Source organism: Rhineura floridana, chromosome 1 (genome assembly GCF_030035675.1).
Source record: "Rhineura floridana isolate rRhiFlo1 chromosome 1, rRhiFlo1.hap2, whole genome shotgun sequence".
Classification (NCBI taxonomy): domain Eukaryota; kingdom Metazoa; phylum Chordata; class Lepidosauria; order Squamata; family Rhineuridae; genus Rhineura; species Rhineura floridana.
Genome location: NC_084480.1, coordinates 49,242,135 through 49,264,420, shown reverse-complemented (window position 1 = coordinate 49,264,420; position 22,286 = coordinate 49,242,135). Strand labels below are relative to the sequence as shown.

The 22,286-nt window shown below is 40.1% G+C and overlaps 1 protein-coding gene across 4 annotated transcripts in view; it reads left to right on the top strand.

Moving 5' to 3' along the window:
* Positions 1–22,286, top strand: part of ARHGEF28 (Rho guanine nucleotide exchange factor 28) — a 244,137-nt gene that overhangs the window by 67,767 nt on the left and 154,084 nt on the right. For all 4 annotated transcript variants that reach the window (XM_061621010.1, XM_061621004.1, XM_061620991.1 and 1 more), the window contains 2 exons: positions 1,757–1,898; positions 7,068–7,361. In XM_061621010.1, the coding sequence (XP_061476994.1) occupies positions 1,757–1,898; positions 7,068–7,361 (436 nt within the window). The remainder of the gene's footprint in view (positions 1–1,756; positions 1,899–7,067; positions 7,362–22,286) is intronic.

The following is a 22,286-nucleotide window of genomic DNA, read 5'->3' as shown; positions in this document are numbered from 1 at the left end:
AGTACAGTTGTAATTAAAGGAGACATGATGTAACATCACAGGGCTCAGGGTTTTTTGGCCCCACTGAATTTTATTAGCTGCTCCTTAGAGAAGACCTAGAAACTGGATGCAATAATGTGATGATATACATTTATATCCAAATGTTACTAGAAGACATGAAGAGGAGATGCTTTGGGCTTCCTCAACATTCAGAACACAATTAGTACTGATACAAGTATAGCATGATAAGTTCTAATCAATGCTGGAAATGCATCCTGCTAGATTTTATATTCTTTCAAAATGTCAGGGTGGCGGGAATCAGTGCAGCCTGAAATCTGTTACCATCTAGCAAAGGCTAATCTAATGAAGCCTGCACGACTCCCCCGACACTCCATGTTAAGACTGCTTGAACATTATGCCAACTTTTTCTCTTTCTCTCCCTCCCCAGTCCTTACCCCATTTTGCTCAATATCCAGCTTGATAAAGAGTTCTGAAGAACTCAAAAGGATGCTCACTATTTTGTTACATTTTGATTGACCCTAATAGAGAGACTCCACAATAGATTGGGACATATCACAAGATGGATCTGTGTCCCTTGCCTTATACATGATGTCACAATAGCAGTGCCAGTGTATTCAATTCTCTGTGTTGTTTTAACAATGTACTTTGTTGAACTGGGATACAAGCTGCTGTTTGGCCTCAAGTTTCTCATGGAAGTCCTTTTCTGGTTAATTCACCTAGGGCACCATGTGGCCCTCTAGATGTTGTTGGACTCAAACTCCCATCAGCTCTAGCCAGCTTATCAGGGATGAGCAATAGGTACCCCATCCCTGACCTAAGGGAACTGTCATGGGATGGATGTACTAAAAGGGTATTTTGAATGGTGAAAACCTTGTCAACTATTTATTCAATTTGTTTTCCTGATCAAGCTGCTTCAGTCATGTTAGGACAATTCTGTCTATTAAAAGTAACTGTAGCAACCAGGAACTCTTAATGAAGCAAGACGTTCTTCCTTTAAGCTTTGAGGAAACACAACCCCATCTAAATTTCCTCCCTAAAATATGTCAGATGTTTTGATGTTTTTTTTTTAACAATCTATTTACTGTACTTTATTGTTGTATGAAGGGCTTGTCTTGACTAGTTAATTTCAGTTGCTTAGAAGATGTGTGGGTTGATCTCTCTTAGAACTAGCTTAAAGTCAAAAGTGTTAATATAGAAGTAGCAAACGATTTTATCCTATCAGTCAATTTTATCTTATCAACAAAATGTTTAGAATAAATGTTTAGAGTAAATGTTTGATATATAAAGGCATATATTGAAGGTATTGTATTAGGTCAATTTACTCATTTTTATGGGGTTAACAGTTTTTAAATTCTGATTGAACTACAATGACAGGAACTGGTTAAAACTGAACTAAGGCAGCAATCCAGTACATACTTACCTGAGAGTAAGTCCCATTGAACCCAATGGAGCTTACTTATGAGTAGACTTGTATTGGATTGCAGCCAATCCCATTGATTTCAATAGGAGAGATTTAAACACGTGTTTAACTCTTGCATTGAAATCAGTGGGGCTCCAGAGTATATTATTGCAACTACACACACGTTGCTCTTCTTTGAAATGATAGGTAAATTATTTATTGATTTATTTAAATATTTATAGACCATACTTTTCATAAAAATACAGCAGCAGTAATTATCTTTCAAGATGTAGGTGTGAAAGAAAGACATTATTTTACTCTATGCTATAGTTCAACAAAGATGTATTAATTTTCCAGGGACAGACCGCTATACATGGAAAATTTGACAAAATTCTCCCAGAAGATGCTGAATTTTACTTTGTTTACAGTGGCTCAGCCCAGAGACACGTGGTTTTTGCCAAGCACATTACTAATAAGTCCCTTGAATCTGTTATTCCAGGTGAGTGTTGTAGTTACACTACATTATCTGACTGTCTTCACAATATTCTTATTCTTGCAAGGTATGACCAATGCATTCTGATGTTTTAATGGTTATTAGAATGGAAGCCTAAAGGCAGAGAGGAAGCTGCCACAGAAAGAAGTGCTGTGGCTGCTCCTCATGTGGAAGACTCACTGCCTAGGATGTTGTCCACGTCACTTGATTGGTTGCCATTATGTGTGTGTCAAACAGCCGCACTGATGAGGCAAATTGGCTGCTGTTGTTAATATTTATTGCTCCTGTTACTTATCTTGCCCTCTCTTCAAGGAAATACCTGGCTCCTCATCATTTTATCTTCCCAACTCTGAGGTAGGTTCTAAGTGTGAGACATGTTGCCTAGAGTAGAATACCTCTGCAGTATTGGTACATGTTTTTGGCAACATGTTGTGTACATTGCCCCTGTCAACATCAGTACCCTCGTGAGGGAGTGGTGAGCACCAAAGCGGCCATAGTTCTGATTTGGATAGTAGACAGTCTCCTATTGCTTAGAGCACCTTGGCTTACACGGCAACAAATTGCTGCAAATAGGAGGAAGGCACTTTGTTTATATTAGTGGCACCCTCCTTGCTAATGCATCTCTGTGTGCTTTGCGTGCTACTTGGTTACACTCATGCCCTCAACCTCTTGTTTGTATAATCACTGAAAAGACATTTTTGTATAGTTTGCTTTCATCTTTGCAATCAAAAGAGCTGACAGAATTTCCTTAATCATTTCTTAGTGCGTATTGGTTTAAAAAAAGAAATCTGGGTCAAGGCAGTTGAAATTTCTTTGTCATCCTTTACTTAGTTTGCATAACACAAACTGTGTTGTGGGCTGTATGCATTTTGCAAACTAAGTAAATTTGGTTACATTTACACATCTTATAAGGCCAGCTCCCTGCTGAAGCTAAGCAGGGTCAGGTCTGGTCAGTGTCTGGATGGAAGACCGCCTGGGAACCATATGTAAGCCGCCTTGGGTTTCTATCATGAAAAGAAAGGTGGAGTATAAATGTTATAAATAAATAAATAAAAATAAATAGTCTATGCTGCTTCTGCTAATCATGTAAGGCACTGAAAGTTGAGTTTCTGACCACTGAAAAATATATTTGGCTTGTTCTCTACTGCATCTAATTTGGTATTGGCTGCATACTTTCAATTATATTGTTGTAGTCTTAAGGAACAGAAACTTGATTTCTTCTTTTTTAAAGAAAAAGATGAGATTCTATGCTCTATACAATTTTTTGTGCATGGTCAGGATGAAAAAGAAATTATGAAATACACACAGCCCTGTCTGTAGGGGGTGAACAGAAGGGAAACAAATGAAGTATGTTCAGTGTACTTCAAAAAATATGGTTAGTCACAGAGCTGGAGAGGCAGCAGGAAAGAGTTAGCCCAGGGATGGGAGACCTGAGGCCCTCCAGATATTGGTGGAATACAACTCCCTTCATCCATGACCTTTGGCCATGCTGGCTGAGGCTGGTGGGAGTTGTAGTCTGGTGGGCCATCCCTGGTTAAGCCCATCCTCCAGTCATTGGCAGGGCTTCTGAGGAAGTACATCCTCCAATATCCAGTTTGACAAGAATAGGGGCTCTTTGTTGCTTTCAAGCATTCAGTGTTTTCTCCTTTCGTTCACAGGATTTTTATCTCTCCCCTACTCCCTACATTTCTAGCTAGCTGGGGAAGGGAATTTTTTTTTACTGGCACCCAGATATAGGGAGCTCACTGCTGCAGAGGCTCAGGGAGGCTTCCTCATTCACTTGTCCTTGAAACAGCTCCTTCTCCTTCCAACAGAAAGAGCAGGTCAAGGAATGAAGCACTTCACACCTCGGTTTCTTTTTTTTTTTCAATAATTTTTATTCAAATTTTCGTAAAACATACAAGACAAAATCATAAAACATTCAAAGACAAAAAACAAAATCAAAAATAGTTAAACAAAAAGAAAAAAAGAAGAAAAAAAAAAAAACAAAAATAAAAAATAAAGAGTAAAATATTGACTTCCCATTTGTCAAAGATCAAATCAGTTATAAGTCTATAATATATAGCAATCCTGTCTCTTAAGTCATATTATAAAATCACTTTCCTCCAGTAGTTATCTTACTTAATCATCAAATCTCATAAACATTACTTTATTCTTTCCACAAAAAGTCAAAGAGAGATTTCAATTCTTTAAGAAATATATCTATCAATTTTTTTTTTCCAGATAAGCATATCGATTAATCCATCTCATTACTAATTATGATAATCTTATTGTCATTACCATAGTCAAAATAAACATTTCAATTAATCCATCACATCAGAATCTGTTAGGTTCAGTAATTTCAGTAGCCATTGTTCTATTATCTCTATTAGTTCCATTTTCCATCTTCCATCTTCAGTAGTCTTGTTAAGTCCAGTAATTTCAATATCCAATCTTCCATTATCAGTATTCCATAATAATCTTGCTGTCAAAGCCATAGTCATATAGTAAGAGTCTAATGGGAATTACCTCTATCCCAAATATTTTCTTGCCATCCATTCTGAATAGGTTGCTGAAGTACTGCTGTAAAATCATATCTCTGTTCTTTTTTTCAAAATACACTGGGTCATCTCTTAAAAGTTTTTCCATTGTCACATGGCTGCAGTTAATTCCATAGATTTTCTCTATATTGGGCTCCATCACATCATTCCAGTCCAGAAGATAATCCATGCCATTGATAACTTTATCTCTAGAATCTTCCTTAATTTCTTCAGAGATAACATTGAGTTCCAAACAATAGATTTTATTTCTAAAGTCCATAGACTCCAAATCTTGTTCCTGTTCCACGTTTGTTCCAATCTCCGGGATCTCCTCTCTCACAGAGACCCCTATTCCAGTCTCCAGGGTCTCCTCTCTCACAGGGACCCCTGTTCCAATCTCCGGGGTCTCCTCTCTCACAGGGACCCCTTCCAGGGTCACCTCTCTCACAGGGACCCTTATATCTTTAATCTCCTGCTTCATTTTACTCAATTCAATTTTCGTTATCTCAATCTCATCCATTATTTTCTGAAACATAGTTATTTCCAGATTCTCAGCCACTTTCTTAATTGCCATTTTAAAAGAAAAATATAGGAAAACCACTTCTTATTTCAGCAACAATTGGGTTAATACTCCAGACTTGATGACATCACAGTATAAACAGAGCAGACAGCCTTATCTCTCCAATAGTTAAGTAAACAAAATGCAGTTCCCAGGATCGAAACAATTAATGGCAATCGTCAAGAAACAGATTCGTCAAAATAAAATAGACCAAAAAGAGAGTAGTCTCAAAACAGTATAATATTTTTCAAAATAAAAATCTGGAATAGAAATCCCTCTTCTGTGTGTATCTTTAGAATGCAAATCCAGGACAGCTTTTTGCAACAAAAACAGAGATAAGCTATTAATTAGTGCGTAGCAGAGAGAAGTTACGGCTCCCCAGTGAGATGTCAAAAACCGATCAATCTGGCAAATCTCTTTTAAACAGCAACAATTTAAGTCAAGTAAAAGAAAAATATAGAAAGAAGGGTGCTTGCCTGTTAGTGCGTTCTCTCTTAGAAGATAAGATGAACGTTCGCTTTAACAGATAGAGCTTGCTGTTGAAAATCCGTCCCACCTTCGTCGGCTGGACCTCGTCCCATAAATTAATGAGATCTGGTCGTCCCAACAAAAATAGGCTTTGAGGTTAATCTCTTCGTTTCTCCCTACCCGGGAGAAGTTTAATCAGTCAAAAAAAAAGAAAAAACTGACTGATATATCTGAATAAGCTTCTTTTGAGGCAGGAGCCCGTCTCAAAAGCAGGCACAGGCTAAGTCACCCTTCCCGGAAGTCCCACACCTCGGTTTCAAGGATTCTGCAACTTCATTGCATCTCTTCCTGCAGCTGTCTGGCCATGGGTCCAAGAGAGCAAGAATTGTGGCTTCCAGGAGAGATTCCTAGCATCAGTAAAAGCCTGCACATGGGAGACTCTGGAGCCTTTGCCATCTCAGATGTGGCTGTCTCTTTTGAAGTGGATCAAGCCTCCTTTCATAACAGGAGCAGTTTCCCCCACCTCACGTTGATCTTACAGTCTGTGAGGAGGTTGTAAGTGGGCACTGCACTCTCCCCCACCCCCTTATTTATTTATTTATTGCATTTGTATACCGCCCCATAGCCAAAGCTCTCTGGGTGGCTTACAACAATTAAAACATTAAAAACAAATATACAAATTTAAAAACACATTTTAAAAAAGCAATTTAAAATGCCCTCTATTGGTCTAGAGAGAGAAGAGATTAGTGAGGTCCTCTGTTGAATCCCAAGCAGGGGATGTGGTTTTGATCTGCTAAAAGGCCAGAACTGAAGCAAATGGGGGAAAGGGATTCCTCTAGATCAGTCTCTCAATCTTTTTAAACCCATGCTCCCTTTTACCTAACATAAAAATTCCATGTCCCCTTCAAACCTAGCTTCTGTAATTATTTTATTTCAATTTTCAAAACAACTGAAAAATATTGACTTTTAATTATAAATAAAATTTTGGGCTTAATAATAAAAACGGATCAAAGTACTTAGAATTTTTTAACAAATATTTATTCAAAGTTTTGAAAAATCTACATTTTTTAATTACATTGTACCTCCTTTTTGGAAACACTCATGCCCTAGAGATCTTCATTGCTGCTCCTCCCCTCAGCTGAGAAACACTGCTCTAGATCTTTCTGTGGATTGCTTATGGTTTCAGCAAACTGTAGCATCAAGAATGATCACTTGCAGAAACCTGTGGTTAAAACACCCTCGTGATATTTTGGACTACAGTTCCCAACAGCTTCAGCCAGCATGGTCAATGGTCAGGGATGATGGAATTTGTAGTCCAGCAACATCTGGCAGTTGCCAGGTTGTGGAAGGCTTATCTAGGTCTGTCGATGAGCTGTTTTGTATGTCTGAAGTCATATCTCAAGAATGGGAGGAGCCTCCATTTCAGAAGGGACATCAGAGTTGCTGGCCTTGCCTTCAGCTGGAGGATAGGTTAACCCTTTCCTGCCTAGTCTCCTGCTTGTATAACAGAATGGAACTTTGTGATAAGTCCAACTTTCCATTCTTTAAGACTGAGTACATACATCTCTCTCTCCTGAAAGTATATTAAGATTGAATGTGTAATGGCTAATCTTTCTTGTATTTTTTCAGCTCATGGAGAGCAAGAAGATGTTTCCGTCTCTGTTGTCATGTATACAAAAGAAGGTATACTTGTGACTCTGGGCTTCTCATCTGTTACTTTCAAGCAGAACACAGCTTATGAGTTAGCATGTTTTCTGGTGAGCCAAGCTGATTGCCTCACTCCCTCCAACCACCACATACTTCTCAGCAGATTTGGTTTAACGGAGGAACATTTTCAGTCTTTGGATCACAATGTTATGCTAGCAATGGCTCATGAAGACATTCCACCTGCATGGAACATCACCGGGAATATTTCAGAAAATGGTAGGTGATTTTCTCTTTTTCACCCAGTTTCTGCCTGTTTTTCTATAATAGATGTAATAGCTCAGAGGGTAGAGCATTGGCATTGTATGCAGAAGGTTTCGTGTTCAATCCCTGGAATCTCCTTGGAATCTCCTTGGAAACCAGGAGATTCCCTGTGGAAACACTAGAGAGCTGCTGCCAGTGTTGATAATACTGAGCTAGATGGATCAGTGGTGTTACCGTGATAGGGATGGGCAAGAATTCAGCTGAATTCAGATTTTGCACTAGATTTTTCAGTGATCTGCATGTGCTCCATCTTTGCGGAGTGATCCTGTTTGCACCAAACTTCAGTGGCTTTCCCCCGACACCAGTTTTTCCCCTATCAAATATTCCCTTGAATATATTGTTCTTTTACTGTTTTTACGAACAGCACAGCAGTGCCTCTCTCTCTCTCTCTCTGTCTGTGCCACCCCACCACTCAATCCAAACTCCAAGTGGGAGGAAAAAAGGCAAGTCTCACCCACATTAACTCTAGGGGAAGGTGTGGGGTAGGGGAACAGAAAGCTGCTTTCCTCTTTTCTTTTCCAAATGGAAAACAGCTGGTCTTTGCTTGCTTGGTAACGTGAAAACTGACCAGCCTCAGTCACAGTGGAGGAGGAGGAGGAAGCAGCAAAAAGGGTTTCCTTTCTTTTATCAATATTTTCTTTCAGAATATTGATATTTTCTTTGTTTCAGAATATTGATATTTTCTTTCATTTGTGGATGTTTCATTTCAAAATTTCAATATTTTGAAAGAAAATATCAGAATTAATATCAGTATTTTTGGAGAGGTGGACTAATTGGACCAGTAAAAGCAGCTAATAGCTGACAAAGAACAAACTTGGACTGATACTGCCTGTTAGGTTGAGGGAATGTTTTCAAAGCAGCACCAGCTAACAGATCCCACCGCTACTTGGTGTAATGCAGCTTCCTGTGCTTCTTTTTCCAGATTCATACTATTTTGTATGACTACTTCCTCAAGCATTAAGAGGTTCAGGGACAGCCACTCTGGGTTCTGTTTCATTCTTTGGTCACTTCACTTTGTGGCATTTTGTGAACCTGTTAATTTGCATATATGCAAGCCGAGCATAGTAGAGAAGGAAACCATCCATCCAGACTATTAGTCTGTAAGCACCATCAATTTTTTGAAAGTAAAACAGCACAAAACCTTTCTTCCTTGCTGGGTGCATTCTAATTCCAATTTGTTTTTTGTTTTTTTCCTAACCTCCCAACTGGTCATGTGGAATGTGTCAGAGTTAATAGCTACTAACTAATACTGTTCATTAGGGAAACCTCTTTTAGCCATCAAAAGCTAATGAAGAACCATCTTCTACTAACACTAGAAAGGGTGGCTGCCACAGCAGCATGGTCGATATTTCCTTGTGGTTGAGCGAATGACAAAGTTCCTCTTCATGCTGACATTGTTGAAGTATGAATTACAATTCAGGCATGAAACTGAAGGTTCTAAATTGCCATTCTTTTATGTTACTACTGCTATGTGAAAATTATCGTCTGGATAAGGAAATTCAGTTGTGTCACAAAGCATCTGTAATTCAGACTCTCTCTTTTTTAAAACAACAACAATCCTTTGTTTCCTTAGTGGATTTAGTTCAGTTTATGAATAATGCTTGTCAACAACTAATGAAAACGTTGAGCTTTCAAACAAAATGAAGATGGTGGTAATAAAATGTCTCCTCCTTGATTCCAAGCAAATGAAGTCTTTTTATTCAAAAATCGTTATTACATAAAAGGAGACCTCTGTTGTCTTGCAGCAGTCATGGGAATGTTGCACTACAGGAATTTTGGCTGGCTAATAGGTTATTTACTACAATACTACCCCCAATGATCTGTCACTGATTGTTTTAACCCTACTAGGTGTGATTTACAATGAGTCATGTTACAACAAAGGCATGGAATATAATTAAAGGCTTATACTTATGTAAATAAGGTTAGGGTTATTTTTAGCTTGCTTTAGAGGAAGTAGAATTTAAAATGTTTGAAGCTTCTGAAGTTTCCAACTTTCCATGCTGCCCCAAAAGTCACTTTCAGAGTTGGGGATCATCTGGAGATGACATCTGATGCAGCTGGCGTAACTGCAGTTGGAAAAATTGCTGCACTGGGCTCCTACTGGGAGGATGGATAGGATATAAATCAAATAATAAAATAAATTAAATAAATTAAATAAAAAGAGAAGCACAGGTTTCTGTGAATTCGTGAAAGCATTTGGGTGTTCACATGTATCTTTGAAACCTGTGCCTTTTGTAAAATAAGCATCAGGTCTAATTTGTCTGATTCCAGGTAAAATATGATTTTTCTGTCTAAGTAGCTCATTCGATTCGGTTGAAGTCAGTGTATGGAACATAGTTATGCAGGTTTCACAAAACCCTCATTGGGGGTTATGTGACTACTTACGAATGACACAGCTCTTCCTTTGCCCCCCCCCCATGACATGTTTCACTTTTAAATCATTTTGAAGTGGTGTGCTCCTATGATATATAATATTGTTATGAAATAAAACTGACAAGACTCCCAAGGAAAGTCTTAAATCCCTTGTCATTTCTGCTTTTGCAGGGGCTGTCCAGCTGAAGTCTTAAGACAAAATCTAGATGATGATGAGCCAAAGCCTCCCCTGTGGTGGCATGCCACCACAGGAGTGCTCTTGGCTCTTGGCATTTGCTAGTCTTAATAAAAAGTGCCAAACACCATGAAAGCCCGCTCTGCTCTTCCTAGTTCCCTGCTTGCAAAACACCTTCCTATTTGGTAAATCTTTTGTCTTATCTTTTTTCTCTCCATTTGTTGGAGGTTGTGCTTTTTCTGGTGTTTAAATCTATTAAGAGGGACTGGAAAGGATGGTAACCCCCCCCCCCACACACATAACCTCACAAAGCAAATCTGTTCTATTCTCAGTCTATGGTACATGGCTGAATTATAGGTCCTGAAGTCTCTGCATGTCGAGTAAAAAAGAGAAAAGTATTTGGTTGGAGTGTTCTCTGACTGATTGTGTGCGGGAAGCCCTTGAAGTTTTCAGTGGGTGCTCTGCAAAACTAGATTGGCATGCTTTTCATGATTAATTTTGCTTCTGTGGTACTGTTAAAAACTGGTATCAGGTAACCTCCCCCCAAGCCTACAGTGGAAAAAAAATACTGATTGTGATTTTTATTCGTTAAAGCTAAAGCTCTGTTTTAGCACAAAATTGGAAGTGACTGTGAGGATCTAATGTATACATGATATGCATCCAGCTGCTTTGATGCTGCATGTGCTTCTAATGTACATTAGACACCTGCATTCACTTCCAGTCTTCTACTAATGTGTCCCATCAGATACACTTTTCAGGGAACTGGGAAGCCAGGAGGCTCATGGGCAGTCCATAGTGCCTTGGGAAATAGGAGGAAGTTGATGTCTTATTGAATTGTCCAGAAAGGGAAATTGCTGGGGAGCCAAGGAAGATGCTAGTGAAAGGATTTTTATTTATTTAAGTATTTATAAGCCACACTTTCCATAGAGTACATCAAGGTGGCGTACACATAAGGATGAGGAATCTCAGATCTGGGGCCCAAATGTGGCCCTCCTGGCTTGTCTAGCTGGCCCTTGGGACTTTCCCCGACCACACCCCTCACATCAGCCTCAAGAACTTTTGTTTGACTAGGAACTGTGATAATGCCTGTTGCCTGTCAGGATGGAGGATGAAGAGGTGTGTGTGGCAAGCAACCTCTGAAAAAGTAAGAGTCATATCTGTTGACTGCCCACTTTTGCCTCTTGCTCCACCCACCTCTGGCATGTTCCTCCTGGAAGGTTGCCCATGGAGGAATGCAGCCCTTCGGCTGAAGAAGGCTCCTCACCCCTGGGGCACATGTTGAAGTCAAGAATATTTGCAGCCTCTCTTGTTGAGAGTCATTTGAAGTCAATTTTATGTGCAGTGGCATGGTAGACTGTAATGGTCTCTGGGTGTTCATATTCCTCATTTCAGGTGCCATGCCAGCAAAGTTGCAGACAGTTCATTGAGTGTTTACTGCCTTCAAAATTGCAAGTCTTCACTTGAAATGAGAGTGTGTTGTTCTTTTCACCCTGCCAGTCTAGCTCAGGGCCAGACAATCCTGCCATTGAGCCAGTGGGGATACTGTTTGGTTTTATTTTGTTAAGAGAACATTGAATGAGATCAAACTGGGAGGCCTATCGATGGACAGGCCAGGAAGTTTGTTTGTTTGTTTTATTATTATTATTTATTTATTTATTTAGTTTCATTTATAAACCGCCCATAACCAATGGCTCCCTGGGCGGTGTACAACATACAATAGTACAATAATACAATAAATCAGCAAAATCACTCGATATAAAATACAGATGCACTAAACAATATTAAAACGACAAGAGCAATTACCACATTGAAATACATAAAAATATATTAAATATATTTAAAATGTATTTAAAATGCATTTAAAATGCCTGGGAGAATAGGAAGGTTTTAGCCTGGCGCCGAAAGGATAACAACGTAGGCGCCAGGTGTACCTCCTCGGGGAGACTGTTCCACAATTCGGGGGCCACCACAGAGAAGGCCCTGGATCTTGTCATTACCCTCCGAGCTTCTCGGAGGAGGGCCTTAGATGTCGAACGAAGTACATTTATATCCCACTTTTCCGCCAAGTGATGGTGTACAAATATGGGTCTCCCCACTCCTGATTTTATCTTCACAACAATCCTGTGAGGTTCGTCAGACTGAGAGACAGTGACTGGCCCAAGGTCACCCAGTGAGCTTCATGGCCTAGTGGGAATTTGAACTCTGGTCTCCCAGTCCCCAGTCCGACACTCTAACCGCTACATCACATAGGCTCTCAAGTTATGGTGCTTCTGGATGGAGCTAGGATAAACCCCTGTACCTGCATGAAGCACACATCACTTGAACAATGTTAAACAATGTTAAATGGAGAATAATAAGATAACCATCACTTTTGTTCCTGATGCGTTATCTGTCCAAAGTACAAAGGTAACAGGTAGGTACTGGTTCCCAGTCTGTTTCAACCTTTAAAATCCTACATTTCTTGGGACCAGTTTTCTCCCATATCTGCTTACCTGAACCTTAAGAGAGGGATGTCCTGCTCTGGGTTCCTCCGCTGGATGAAAGCAGCTAACCACCAGAGAGAGGGCCTTTTTGGTAATAGCTGTCATTAGCACTGTTCTAGTTATGGAACATACTTCCAGAGAGGCTCACCTGGTGTTATATTTGTGATCTTTTCAGGTCCAAGTGAAGATCTTTTGGTTCACTCGACTTACATAGTCTGGGCCACTCAGTTTTTAAATCTGTTTTAAATCTGCGAAACCATTGTGTGTGCTGTTTGCTTTTGTTGTATTTATTTAGTTTTAGTTTTAAATTTAGGCTTTTATGTTTTAATTTATATTTACCTTGTCTTTTACTGGAAGCCACCCAGAAAACATTGTATTATGGAATGGTATACAAATGCCAAAAATAATTAAGTTAATAAGCACTAAAACCATGTACATGGCATACATGGAGATTATCAGCATCATAGGCAGTTGGTGGCCCTTGTCCAAATTTCCCAGGCCACCACTTTGCTGAAGCTAAGCAGGTCTGGGTTTGGTCAGTGCCTGGATGGGAGACTGCCTGGGAACCACATGTATGCCGCCTTGGGTTCCATGGTGAAAGAAAGGCGGGGTATAAATGTAACAAATAAATAAAAAATAAATAAATTTCATGTTTGGCAGAGGGGAAAAACTGAAAGAGGAGTTTTGGGAAGTGGAAGAGAGTGGCAGAAAAAGTTAAAAGGGTGTGGCCTCCTTGGCTTTGGGAAGTGGCCTCTGACAGAAAAAGATTGCCCAGCACAATCTACACGCTTTACAAATGGCCCTTGTAAAGCAATCCTTAAATTCTTCTTCTTACTGCAGAACATTACAGCTTCATAATGTAGTGGACGTTCCCACAGTTTAGGTATAACCTACAGAGGTCCAGAGAATGCTATGATCTCTTAAGCAAGCTCTCTCTCTCTCTCCTTCTCTCTCTAATTTGAATTTGGCAGTATTACGCATACCATATATGTGAAAACTGTTTTTGACACCCCCCCCAAAAAAATAATTTGGTCCTAGTGAATTTCCTAATGCTTGTAGGAAGGGGTCATTTGTTGTTCATTGTAAGCAGTGCTTTTTTGGTAAAAAAAATGAGGTGCTCATACTCATATTTCTGATTTAAGAAAAGTGGCACTGCAGTTGCATGGAGACTTCTCTGTGTGTAGTGCTTTGTTGAGATGTTAAAATAAGGACCAGAAAGAGAAGGTAGGAAGCACCAGTACAGGGAATAGAGGAGGCCACACCTCTAGGGGCACATAAGAGTATTTCATTAGGCTCAACACGTTTTTAATTAGAACCTTCTTATGGGACACACTTAAACACAACCAATCTTAATCTTTAGTCTCCAATAACTCTATTGCAAAGTAGTTCTTTTGGACCATACCAATGTCAGCTGGCTCTCTATTAATATTATTTGGTTGGCTGCAACTGGTTGTTAATTAAATATGACCATTTGCTATTTCCTCTATCCTAGGATGTTCATTAATACTTTATAGGATTTTATAATATTTCAGAATTTGATTTTTAGTTTGAGCTTTAATGTATATTAAAATTAATTATAGACTCTAACTGAAAACATAAGTAGGAAATGCTGCCTCTTATCTAATTTTCTACCAGACATTCATTTGACTTTCTGCTTTTTACTAATGCATCATAATGATTTGCTCTTAAAGCAGGTTGTTGGTGAATTATTGTTGGACATGCTTATGACTAGATTTTGTGGGGCAGTTCTAGTTTCTGCATATTATTGTGTCCCTGTTGTACTGTGGTTTAATTGTGTTAATGTAGTAAATGTAACGTTTGAGTAGGAGTCTTGAAATCTGTCCACTGTATTGCCTTAAATAACATTCTAGAGGCCTTGCAGCCTCTATGCACACAGTGTCCCCTCATATCAACGAAATGTGGATAGGTCTCCTCCTTGTATGCTGTCTCTGATGCTTCTCTCTCTGTCTCTCATCTCTCTCTCTCCCCCCACAATTCCTAACCCCCTATTGCAGTCTTTCCCCCTCTGTGCTAAGCACTACCTCATAACCTCCCATGGGGTTATGTTCTCTAGCCTAGGGATAGATGGATCATTTCTGATCTGTGTCGCTTTTGAATATGTTCATAAGTCCATTTGGTCCTATTTTTGCATCAGTCTGTGGTGCAAAATTGCAAATTAGAACAATATACGTGAAATTAATAGAATAAATAGAATTTCTAGACCACCACTCCCAGGTATAGTATTAGGTACAGTGTAGGACCAATTATCTTGAAGTGCAAAATAGGAAATGAGAGTGGCAGAAATAGTAGTAAATGTGATATAACAGCATCTGACTTCATATGCACATTGGGCCTAAGGACACAGCCTTCCCCAATTTCGTGCCCTATAGATCTTTTGGAGTACAGCTCCCATCAGCCCTTACCATTAGCCATGCTTGCTGGGGCTGATGGGTGCTGTAGTTCAAAACATCTGGAGAGCACCAGGTTGGAGATGGCTGGGCTGGAGCTAGTTATGTCGGAGTTGCATTACCTAAATTTCCCAAAACCTTTCCCCCCATGGGCCACATGAAAATTCTTGAGGATCTTGGTGGACCACTTAATGATTTTTCTGCCTGTTTAGTAGCAATTTGAATGTGCTGTGCTAGTTGCTGTATGATTTTTAATTGTATTTTTACAGGTATGCACTGGACCATCTGAATGAAGGTTGCAGACCACTAGCGGTCCACGGACTATAGTTTGGGAACATAAAATAATTGCTCTGGATTATTCTGATATGGTTCCAACCAAGTCATGCACATTAGTGGAAATCCCCAGTGTTAAAGTACTCTTACAAGTATTCTTGGGAAAGATCAGATCAAGGATGACTTCAAGCATGTACATGATATACCACCCATGTATTACTGCATGCCATATGCTAGATCTAGAAGGCCACATACATGGCAGTCATATCCTGCATGGCTCAGAGGCCATATTATGCTGGCCAATTTAGATGTTGGTCCAGGGAAGCAGCCTGAGCAAGTCCATCTGGTTATGTTCATAGCAAAGATATCTGAGCGCCAACTGTAGTTGGTCATCACAGATTAGCAATAGTACTAAATCGATAGGCTCCACCGAGACATATTTTCTTAGCTTTAATTACTGACTGCTTAAAAGTAATTCTTTTAGCACACATACTTTGGTGTTCTAATCAGCGTTACTTCTGCACTCAGAAACTGAAATAAAGAATGTGAGTTGGCTCAAAGAAATGGACATTCCAGTGAGAAGAAATGTAGATCATATATTACTTTACCTCTTTTGCACAAATAAAGACTTTCATCCTACAAAGGCTTATCCTTGTAAAAGGCCATACTGCTTATAGTTTGGTGTCCCCCCCCCCCTGTTCTTGGTAAATGTATCATCCTAAACCAGGAGTGGTCAACCATTTTTCTGTCAAGGGCCACATGTCTGAGGAGAGTGGAGCCAGAGCCAATGAGTTTTATGCGTTAACTAGTCTTGAAGAAAGATCACCCTCCTTCATCTTTCACAATGACTATATCAGATGAAAATTCCCAGTCTTAGGCAGGTCTGTTCAGAAGTAAGTTCCATTGGGTTTGATGGGATTACTGTCAAGTATACAGATGGTTGGGGTTTCTTTCGTATGACAGACCAATACAGCTATTATTCTGGAAGGCAAGTGAAAGTATTTCCTTTCCGACTTGAGTGTGCTACACACATACTTAACAATTTGTTGTCAGACAGCTAGGAAAAAACCTCTTTCCCTCAAGACATGTTGTTGCTATGTGCCTTCAAGTAGACTGTGACTTATGGCGACCCTATGAATCAGCGACCTCTAACAGAATCTGTCGTGAACCACCCTGTTCAGATCTTGTAAATTCATGTCTGTGGCTTCCTTTATGGAATCAATCCATCTCTTGTTTGGCCTTCCTCTTTTTCTACTCCCTTTTGTTTTTCCCAGCATTATTGTCTTTTCTAGTGAATCATGTCTTCTCATTATGTGTTCAGAGTTTCAACATTTTAGCTTCTAGTGATAGTTCTGGTTTAATTTGTTCTAACACCCAATTATTTGTATTTTTTGCAGTCCATGGTATCTGCAGAGCTCTCCTCCAACACCACATTTCAAATGAGTTGATTTTTCTCCCATCCGCTTTTTTCACTGTCCAACTTTCATATCCATACATAGAGATCGGGAAGACCATGGTCTGAATGATCCTGATTTTAGTGTTCTGTGGTACATCTTTGCATTTGAGGACCTTTTCTAGTTCTCTCACAGCTGCCCTCCCCAGTCCTAGCCTTCTTCTGATTTCTTGACTATTGTCTCCATTTTGGTTAATGACTGTGCCAAGGTATTGATAATCCTTGACAAGTTCAGTGTCCTCATTGTCAACTTTAAAGATACATAAATCTTCTGTTGTCATTACTTTAGTCTTTTTGACATTCAGCTGTAGTCCTGCTTTTGTGCTTTCCTCTTTAACTTTCATCACCATTCGTTTCAAACTGTTACTGGTTTCTGCTCATAGCATTTCTGCATATATTAAATTATTGATATTTCTCCCTCCAATTTTCACACCTCCTTCATCTTGCTCCAATCCTGCTTTCCATATGATATGTTCTGCATATAGATTAAATAAATAGGGTGATAAAATACACCCCTGTCTCACACCCTTTCCAATTGGGAACCAATCGGTTTCTCCATATTCTGTCCTTACAGTAGCCTCTTGTCCAGAGTACAGGTTGTGCATCAGGACAATCAGATGCGGTGTCACCCCCATTTCTTTTAAAGCATTCCATAGTTTTTCATGATCTACACAGTCAAAGGCTTTGTTGTAATCTATAAAGCACAGGGTGATTTTCTTCTGAAATTCCTTGCTCCGTTCTATTATCCAACATATGTTTGCAGTATGATCTCTTGTACCTCTTCCCTTTCTAAATCCAGCTTGGATGTCTGGCATTTCTCGTTCCATATATGGTAAGAGCCTTTGTTGTAGAATCTTGAGCATTACTTTACTTGCGTGGGATATTAAAGCAATAGTTTGATAATTACTGCATTCCCCGGGATCCCCTTTCTTTGGAGTTGGGATATATAATGTTATGAGCATGGGGGTTGGAATGGATGATCTCTGTGGGTTTCCTTTCCAGCCTCTGATTTGGAATCCTATGCCTTGAGGTGAGGAGCTGGCTCTGCTGAAGTTTCTTTTGTTAAGCTAATAGAATGGCCAGGTAAGAGAATGGGTCTATCAGTTGCCCAGCAACTGGTGAATGGACCAGGAAGACCCTTTTGTCATTGAAACTGTTCAGGAGAGCTTTCCCCCCCTTTCCTGGCAGCTAGCAGAAGTTTGTGCTTTGAGTGTTTTTAGAATTGTCTAGAGAATGGCTGGGGCTGGAGGCAGGCAGAGAGGCTATCCCTCTGCACCATGGCTTTAGGATGCCTCCTGCAACCCAGATGGAAAAGGTGGATATTGGACTGCTGATGCCTTGAACCCCTCCATCCTAAGCTCAGGTTGGAATTATTTATTTATTTATTTAATTTAATTTATATACCGCCCTAAGCCCAAGGGCTCTCTGGGCGGTGTACATAATAATAAAACAATCAGAGAATATATAAATACAATAATACAATGGAATCAAACAAAAATAATCAAAATAGCAGCAAAATACGTCAATAAATATTAATAGTACACATTAAAAAACTTGTTGAAAGAGGAAGGTCTTCAGTAGGCACCAAACTGACAACAGAGATGGCACCTATCTATATAAGAGGAGTAAATTCCAAAGGGTAGGTGTCACAACACTAAAAGTCCACTTCCTATGTTGTGCAGAATGGACTTTCTGATAAAATGGTATCTGCAGGAAGCCCTCACCTGCAGAGCACAGTAATCAGCTGGGTATATAAGAGTAACATGATCTTTCAGGTATCCTGGTCCCAATCTGCATAAGGCTTTATACACCAAGACCAGCACCCTGAACTGATCCTTCTCTTCCTGTACTGTGCTTACAGTGCTGAGGAGAAAAAGAGGGAAGTGTCCCCTTTTTGTCTAGGTATCAAGAACAAGACAATGAGCTCCCTTCCCACAGCACAAAGGTCGCATTTTGCCCATTTTGAAGGGCCCCTTGATGCAACTGACAAAAGGAAAACACCTCTGCACTCATGAATGAAGCAGCTATGACTACCTGTAGTATTTAGATATATCTGCTATCTGAGAATAATACTTCTTGCATCTGACAAAATGGAATCCAGTTTTTGAATCCAGTGGGGCTTACACCAAGGTAAGTGGAGCTAGAATTGCAGCCCCAGACAGCTGTGCCTCAGTCCAGATACTGCAGAAAGCTATCCCGCAGAACAGAACTGAACACAGATAAAACATGATGGCTGAAAAAGAGCTAGGACAGCTCTTTTGGAATAGGTCATTTACAAGATTTCCTTTATGTCAAAGCTGAAGGCCGTATAAGCAAGAAGAAAATATAAGGAACTGGAACACAAACACTTGAATAACCATATACACTAAAGATATCAGCTCAATTCAGATGACCCACCAAATAATAGTTTTGAAATAAGCCACAATCTCAAAGCTTCAGTTTTTCTATCAAAATGTGTCCCTCCTTTCAGTATGAAGTTTAGCACTAACCACAGTTTGTTGCGATATCTGGGCCAGATAAAGATACCGCAGTCTCCACTGACCTTCTTCCCAAAGGAAACCAAACCCTGGAATAGCGCAGGGACCCCTGAAATCTCACCGCTTGGAGATTGGGGAGGCGTGCAACAATATTGAATGCTTCCAGTCTGTGGGCCATTGTTTAGTTTTCCATATTTCTTGACAAATTTTTCTCAAAATTTGGACAAATTCAATCTCAGTAGCTTGTAGCAACTCTATTGGGATCCCATTTGTTCTTGGTGATTTCTTTCTTCTTATTTTAAGAGCAGCTTTCACCTCACATTCTAACATTTCTGGTTCTTCATCATACAGTTCCTCCATGCATGAATCTGTCATCCTGGCATCTCTTTTATAGAGTTCTGCAGTGTATTGCTTCCATCTTCCTTTTATTTCATCTCGGTTAGTCAGTGTGTTCCCCTGTTGATTATTCAGCATCCCTGCTCTTGGTTTAATTTTCTCTTTAATTTCTCTAATCTTTTGGAATAGGGCTCTTGTTCTTCCCTTTTTGTTTTCCTCTTCTATTTCTATACAATAACTATTGTAATAGTTTTCTTTGTCCCTACATACTAGTCCAGCGTTTCCCAACTAGTGGGCCACCAGATGTTGTTGGACCACAATTCCCACCTTTTCTGACCATGGGCAATGCTGGCTGAGGCTGATGAGAGTTGTGGTCCAACAACATCTGGTGGCCCACTAGTTGGGAAAGGCTGTACTAGTCACTGTATTGTTGCATTAAGGGTTCTGACTGTGTTTCTATGTCCTCTTGCTTTTGCTTTCCTTCTCTCTTTTAACCAAGATAAAATATTTTTTTATCAAAATACTACTCCAGTTTCTCTGAAATTGGGGAAAACTGCTTAAAAAGCTAGGAAAAATGAGGAAGAAATGATCAGGAAGGAAAGAACTGATGTAATGGAAGAATGAGGCAGCTTCAGAGGGTGGGGGGGGTTTAAAATGAAATTGGACCTTAGGATGCCCACTTAGGCCCCTAAACCATCCACCAAATGCAGAAATGCCATTTTGGCTGCCATCCCAAACCTTTGTTGAGTGCAGCCTGTGCTCGTGGCAAACCATTCAGATGACCTGTTTGCTGTGAGCAAGCAAGAAAGGCAGCCAATCACAAATGTCATCATTTCAGTAGCAAGCTTGGTTTTACGCCATTTCTAAAGTTAGGCGTCTTGTAGGATTTAGGGGTTAAATAATGTTCAAGTAAAAAATATGTTGTTGGACCGGAAAGCCTTTCAATATGTTAGCAGTTTGAAGGAAGATTCAGCCTGTAACAACTGGAAGGTGTCAGCCTGTTGTGATGTCTTCTCTCCAAGACACATTTAGAGTTTTCAGCTTCCTTCCTGGAAACAAATGAGCTACATCATCCAGGGAAGTCTTAGTCATTTCTGTCAGGAGAAATATTTGTTTTGTTTTCAGTTGTGTTGGGCAGAGGAAAGGCTTCAGGTGCAAGAAAGAATAGAAAAAAATATGTAATTGGTTAAACAGACTGGGTTTTGCTCCGATATTATCACTTGAACTGTATATTTTGGCTACAGGCTTGAGATATGATGCAAAACAAGGTCTAGCTACTAAATCCTTGCCTGGCTACACGTTGCCTTGCAGCATCTCCAGCCCTTTATAATAAGAACTGGCTGGTTTTCCCCCCAAGGGACAGTTTGATGAGAATCAGTTCTTTAAACTGGGTATCTTCCAGTTTTCCAAAATGAATTTTTATATTTTTCCTTTTAAAATTTTTCTTACCACCAGCTCCCAGCTGCTGCCACATTTTGTTGTAGCCATCAACTGAATTATAGCAAGTGCTGTTTAGGTTTTGTTCTCTTTTATACGGTTTCATATTTTCATCCCCCCCCCCCACCATTGGTTCAGATTTTAATATCAGTATGACTTAGAATTACCACTGAATCTCTTATAGTTTTCATGAAAATATATTTTAAAGGTGGCTGGAAACTGTCCTTTAGGCTGATGTGATTATGAGTAATATAGTCAGTGGCAGTGGGATGTAAACAGTGAAATGTGTAGTTTGGCCTCAAGACGTTTATCTGCAGCTTGTCCTTGAGTGCAAGCTTTTTCTTTCAGAAATTCCTACTGTCTGTCTCCAGACAATATCCCGAATGATCAGGGTACTCTGGCAGTAGCACCAACATGGGCAAAGGCAAACTTGTTTTCCAAGCCCATCCTGAGGTTGGGGTCAAGGTAATCAGGATACAAATCAAGGGTTCATGCAAGAGGCAAAATCAAGGCAATCTGTCATGCTCAGGGTGTTCCATGATCAAACAGGTGGAGGTGAGAGGCAAGGTCAAGGCAGTCCAAGGTCGTGTTCAGGGGATTCAGTAGGTCCAGTTACAGTAAAGGTACAGAACTGGTACACAGATGTTCCAGCAGCACTTCCAGACTGGCACTGGGGTTTCTGAGCTACAGCTGCTGGAACCACATCCTGACCTCAGTTGACTCCTTTCAGTTGTTTTTGTCTAGAGGTCTCCTCGAGAGAAGGATCTTATTTCTGAGGAGACCTTGACTCCTAAGGAGTCCTTGCTTGTAGTCTGGCACTTCTCTGAATGAGATGGTTTCTGTTTGGCGTTTGAGGCATTGTCTGGCCTGTGTAGTTCAGCCTCGCTGTCAGAAGTCAAACTCCTCCATGATGCAGACGGCCCTTCTCGGCCTCATCCATGAATCCTGGCCCCTCATCCCTAGATTGAGAGTGACCGGAGGCTTTGTGCAATGGTGGAATCTCCCAACTATTCTGCTGATGAAGAATCCTTGGGCTCAGACATGACACATTAGGGGCCTGATTTAGACTGAGACTATGGCATGGTGGGTAGACTTTGCCTCCCACTATGGTCCTTATCTAGATTGCTTCCCCCCGTAATTACAATTTGCACTGGAGTTAATGGGAGTCCCCCCCCCATAAAAAGTGTGTGCAGTCTTCAGATTGGGACCACAACAGGGTCAAATGGTTAAAGACCACTTACTCTCCATACTGGTCCAGCTTGTGCACCCCCTCCATCAATTTTTGAAAGAAAAAGCTTGCCTACGAGGGCAAAATACATGTTAAACATGTAGTTAGCAAAACCGACCTTTATATATAGGGTTTATTGATCTGACTAAGGCCTTTGATAGTGTGAATTGAACTACTCTCTGGACCATCCTTCTGAAAATTGGGTGCCCTGATAAATTTGTGAATATTTTGCTACTC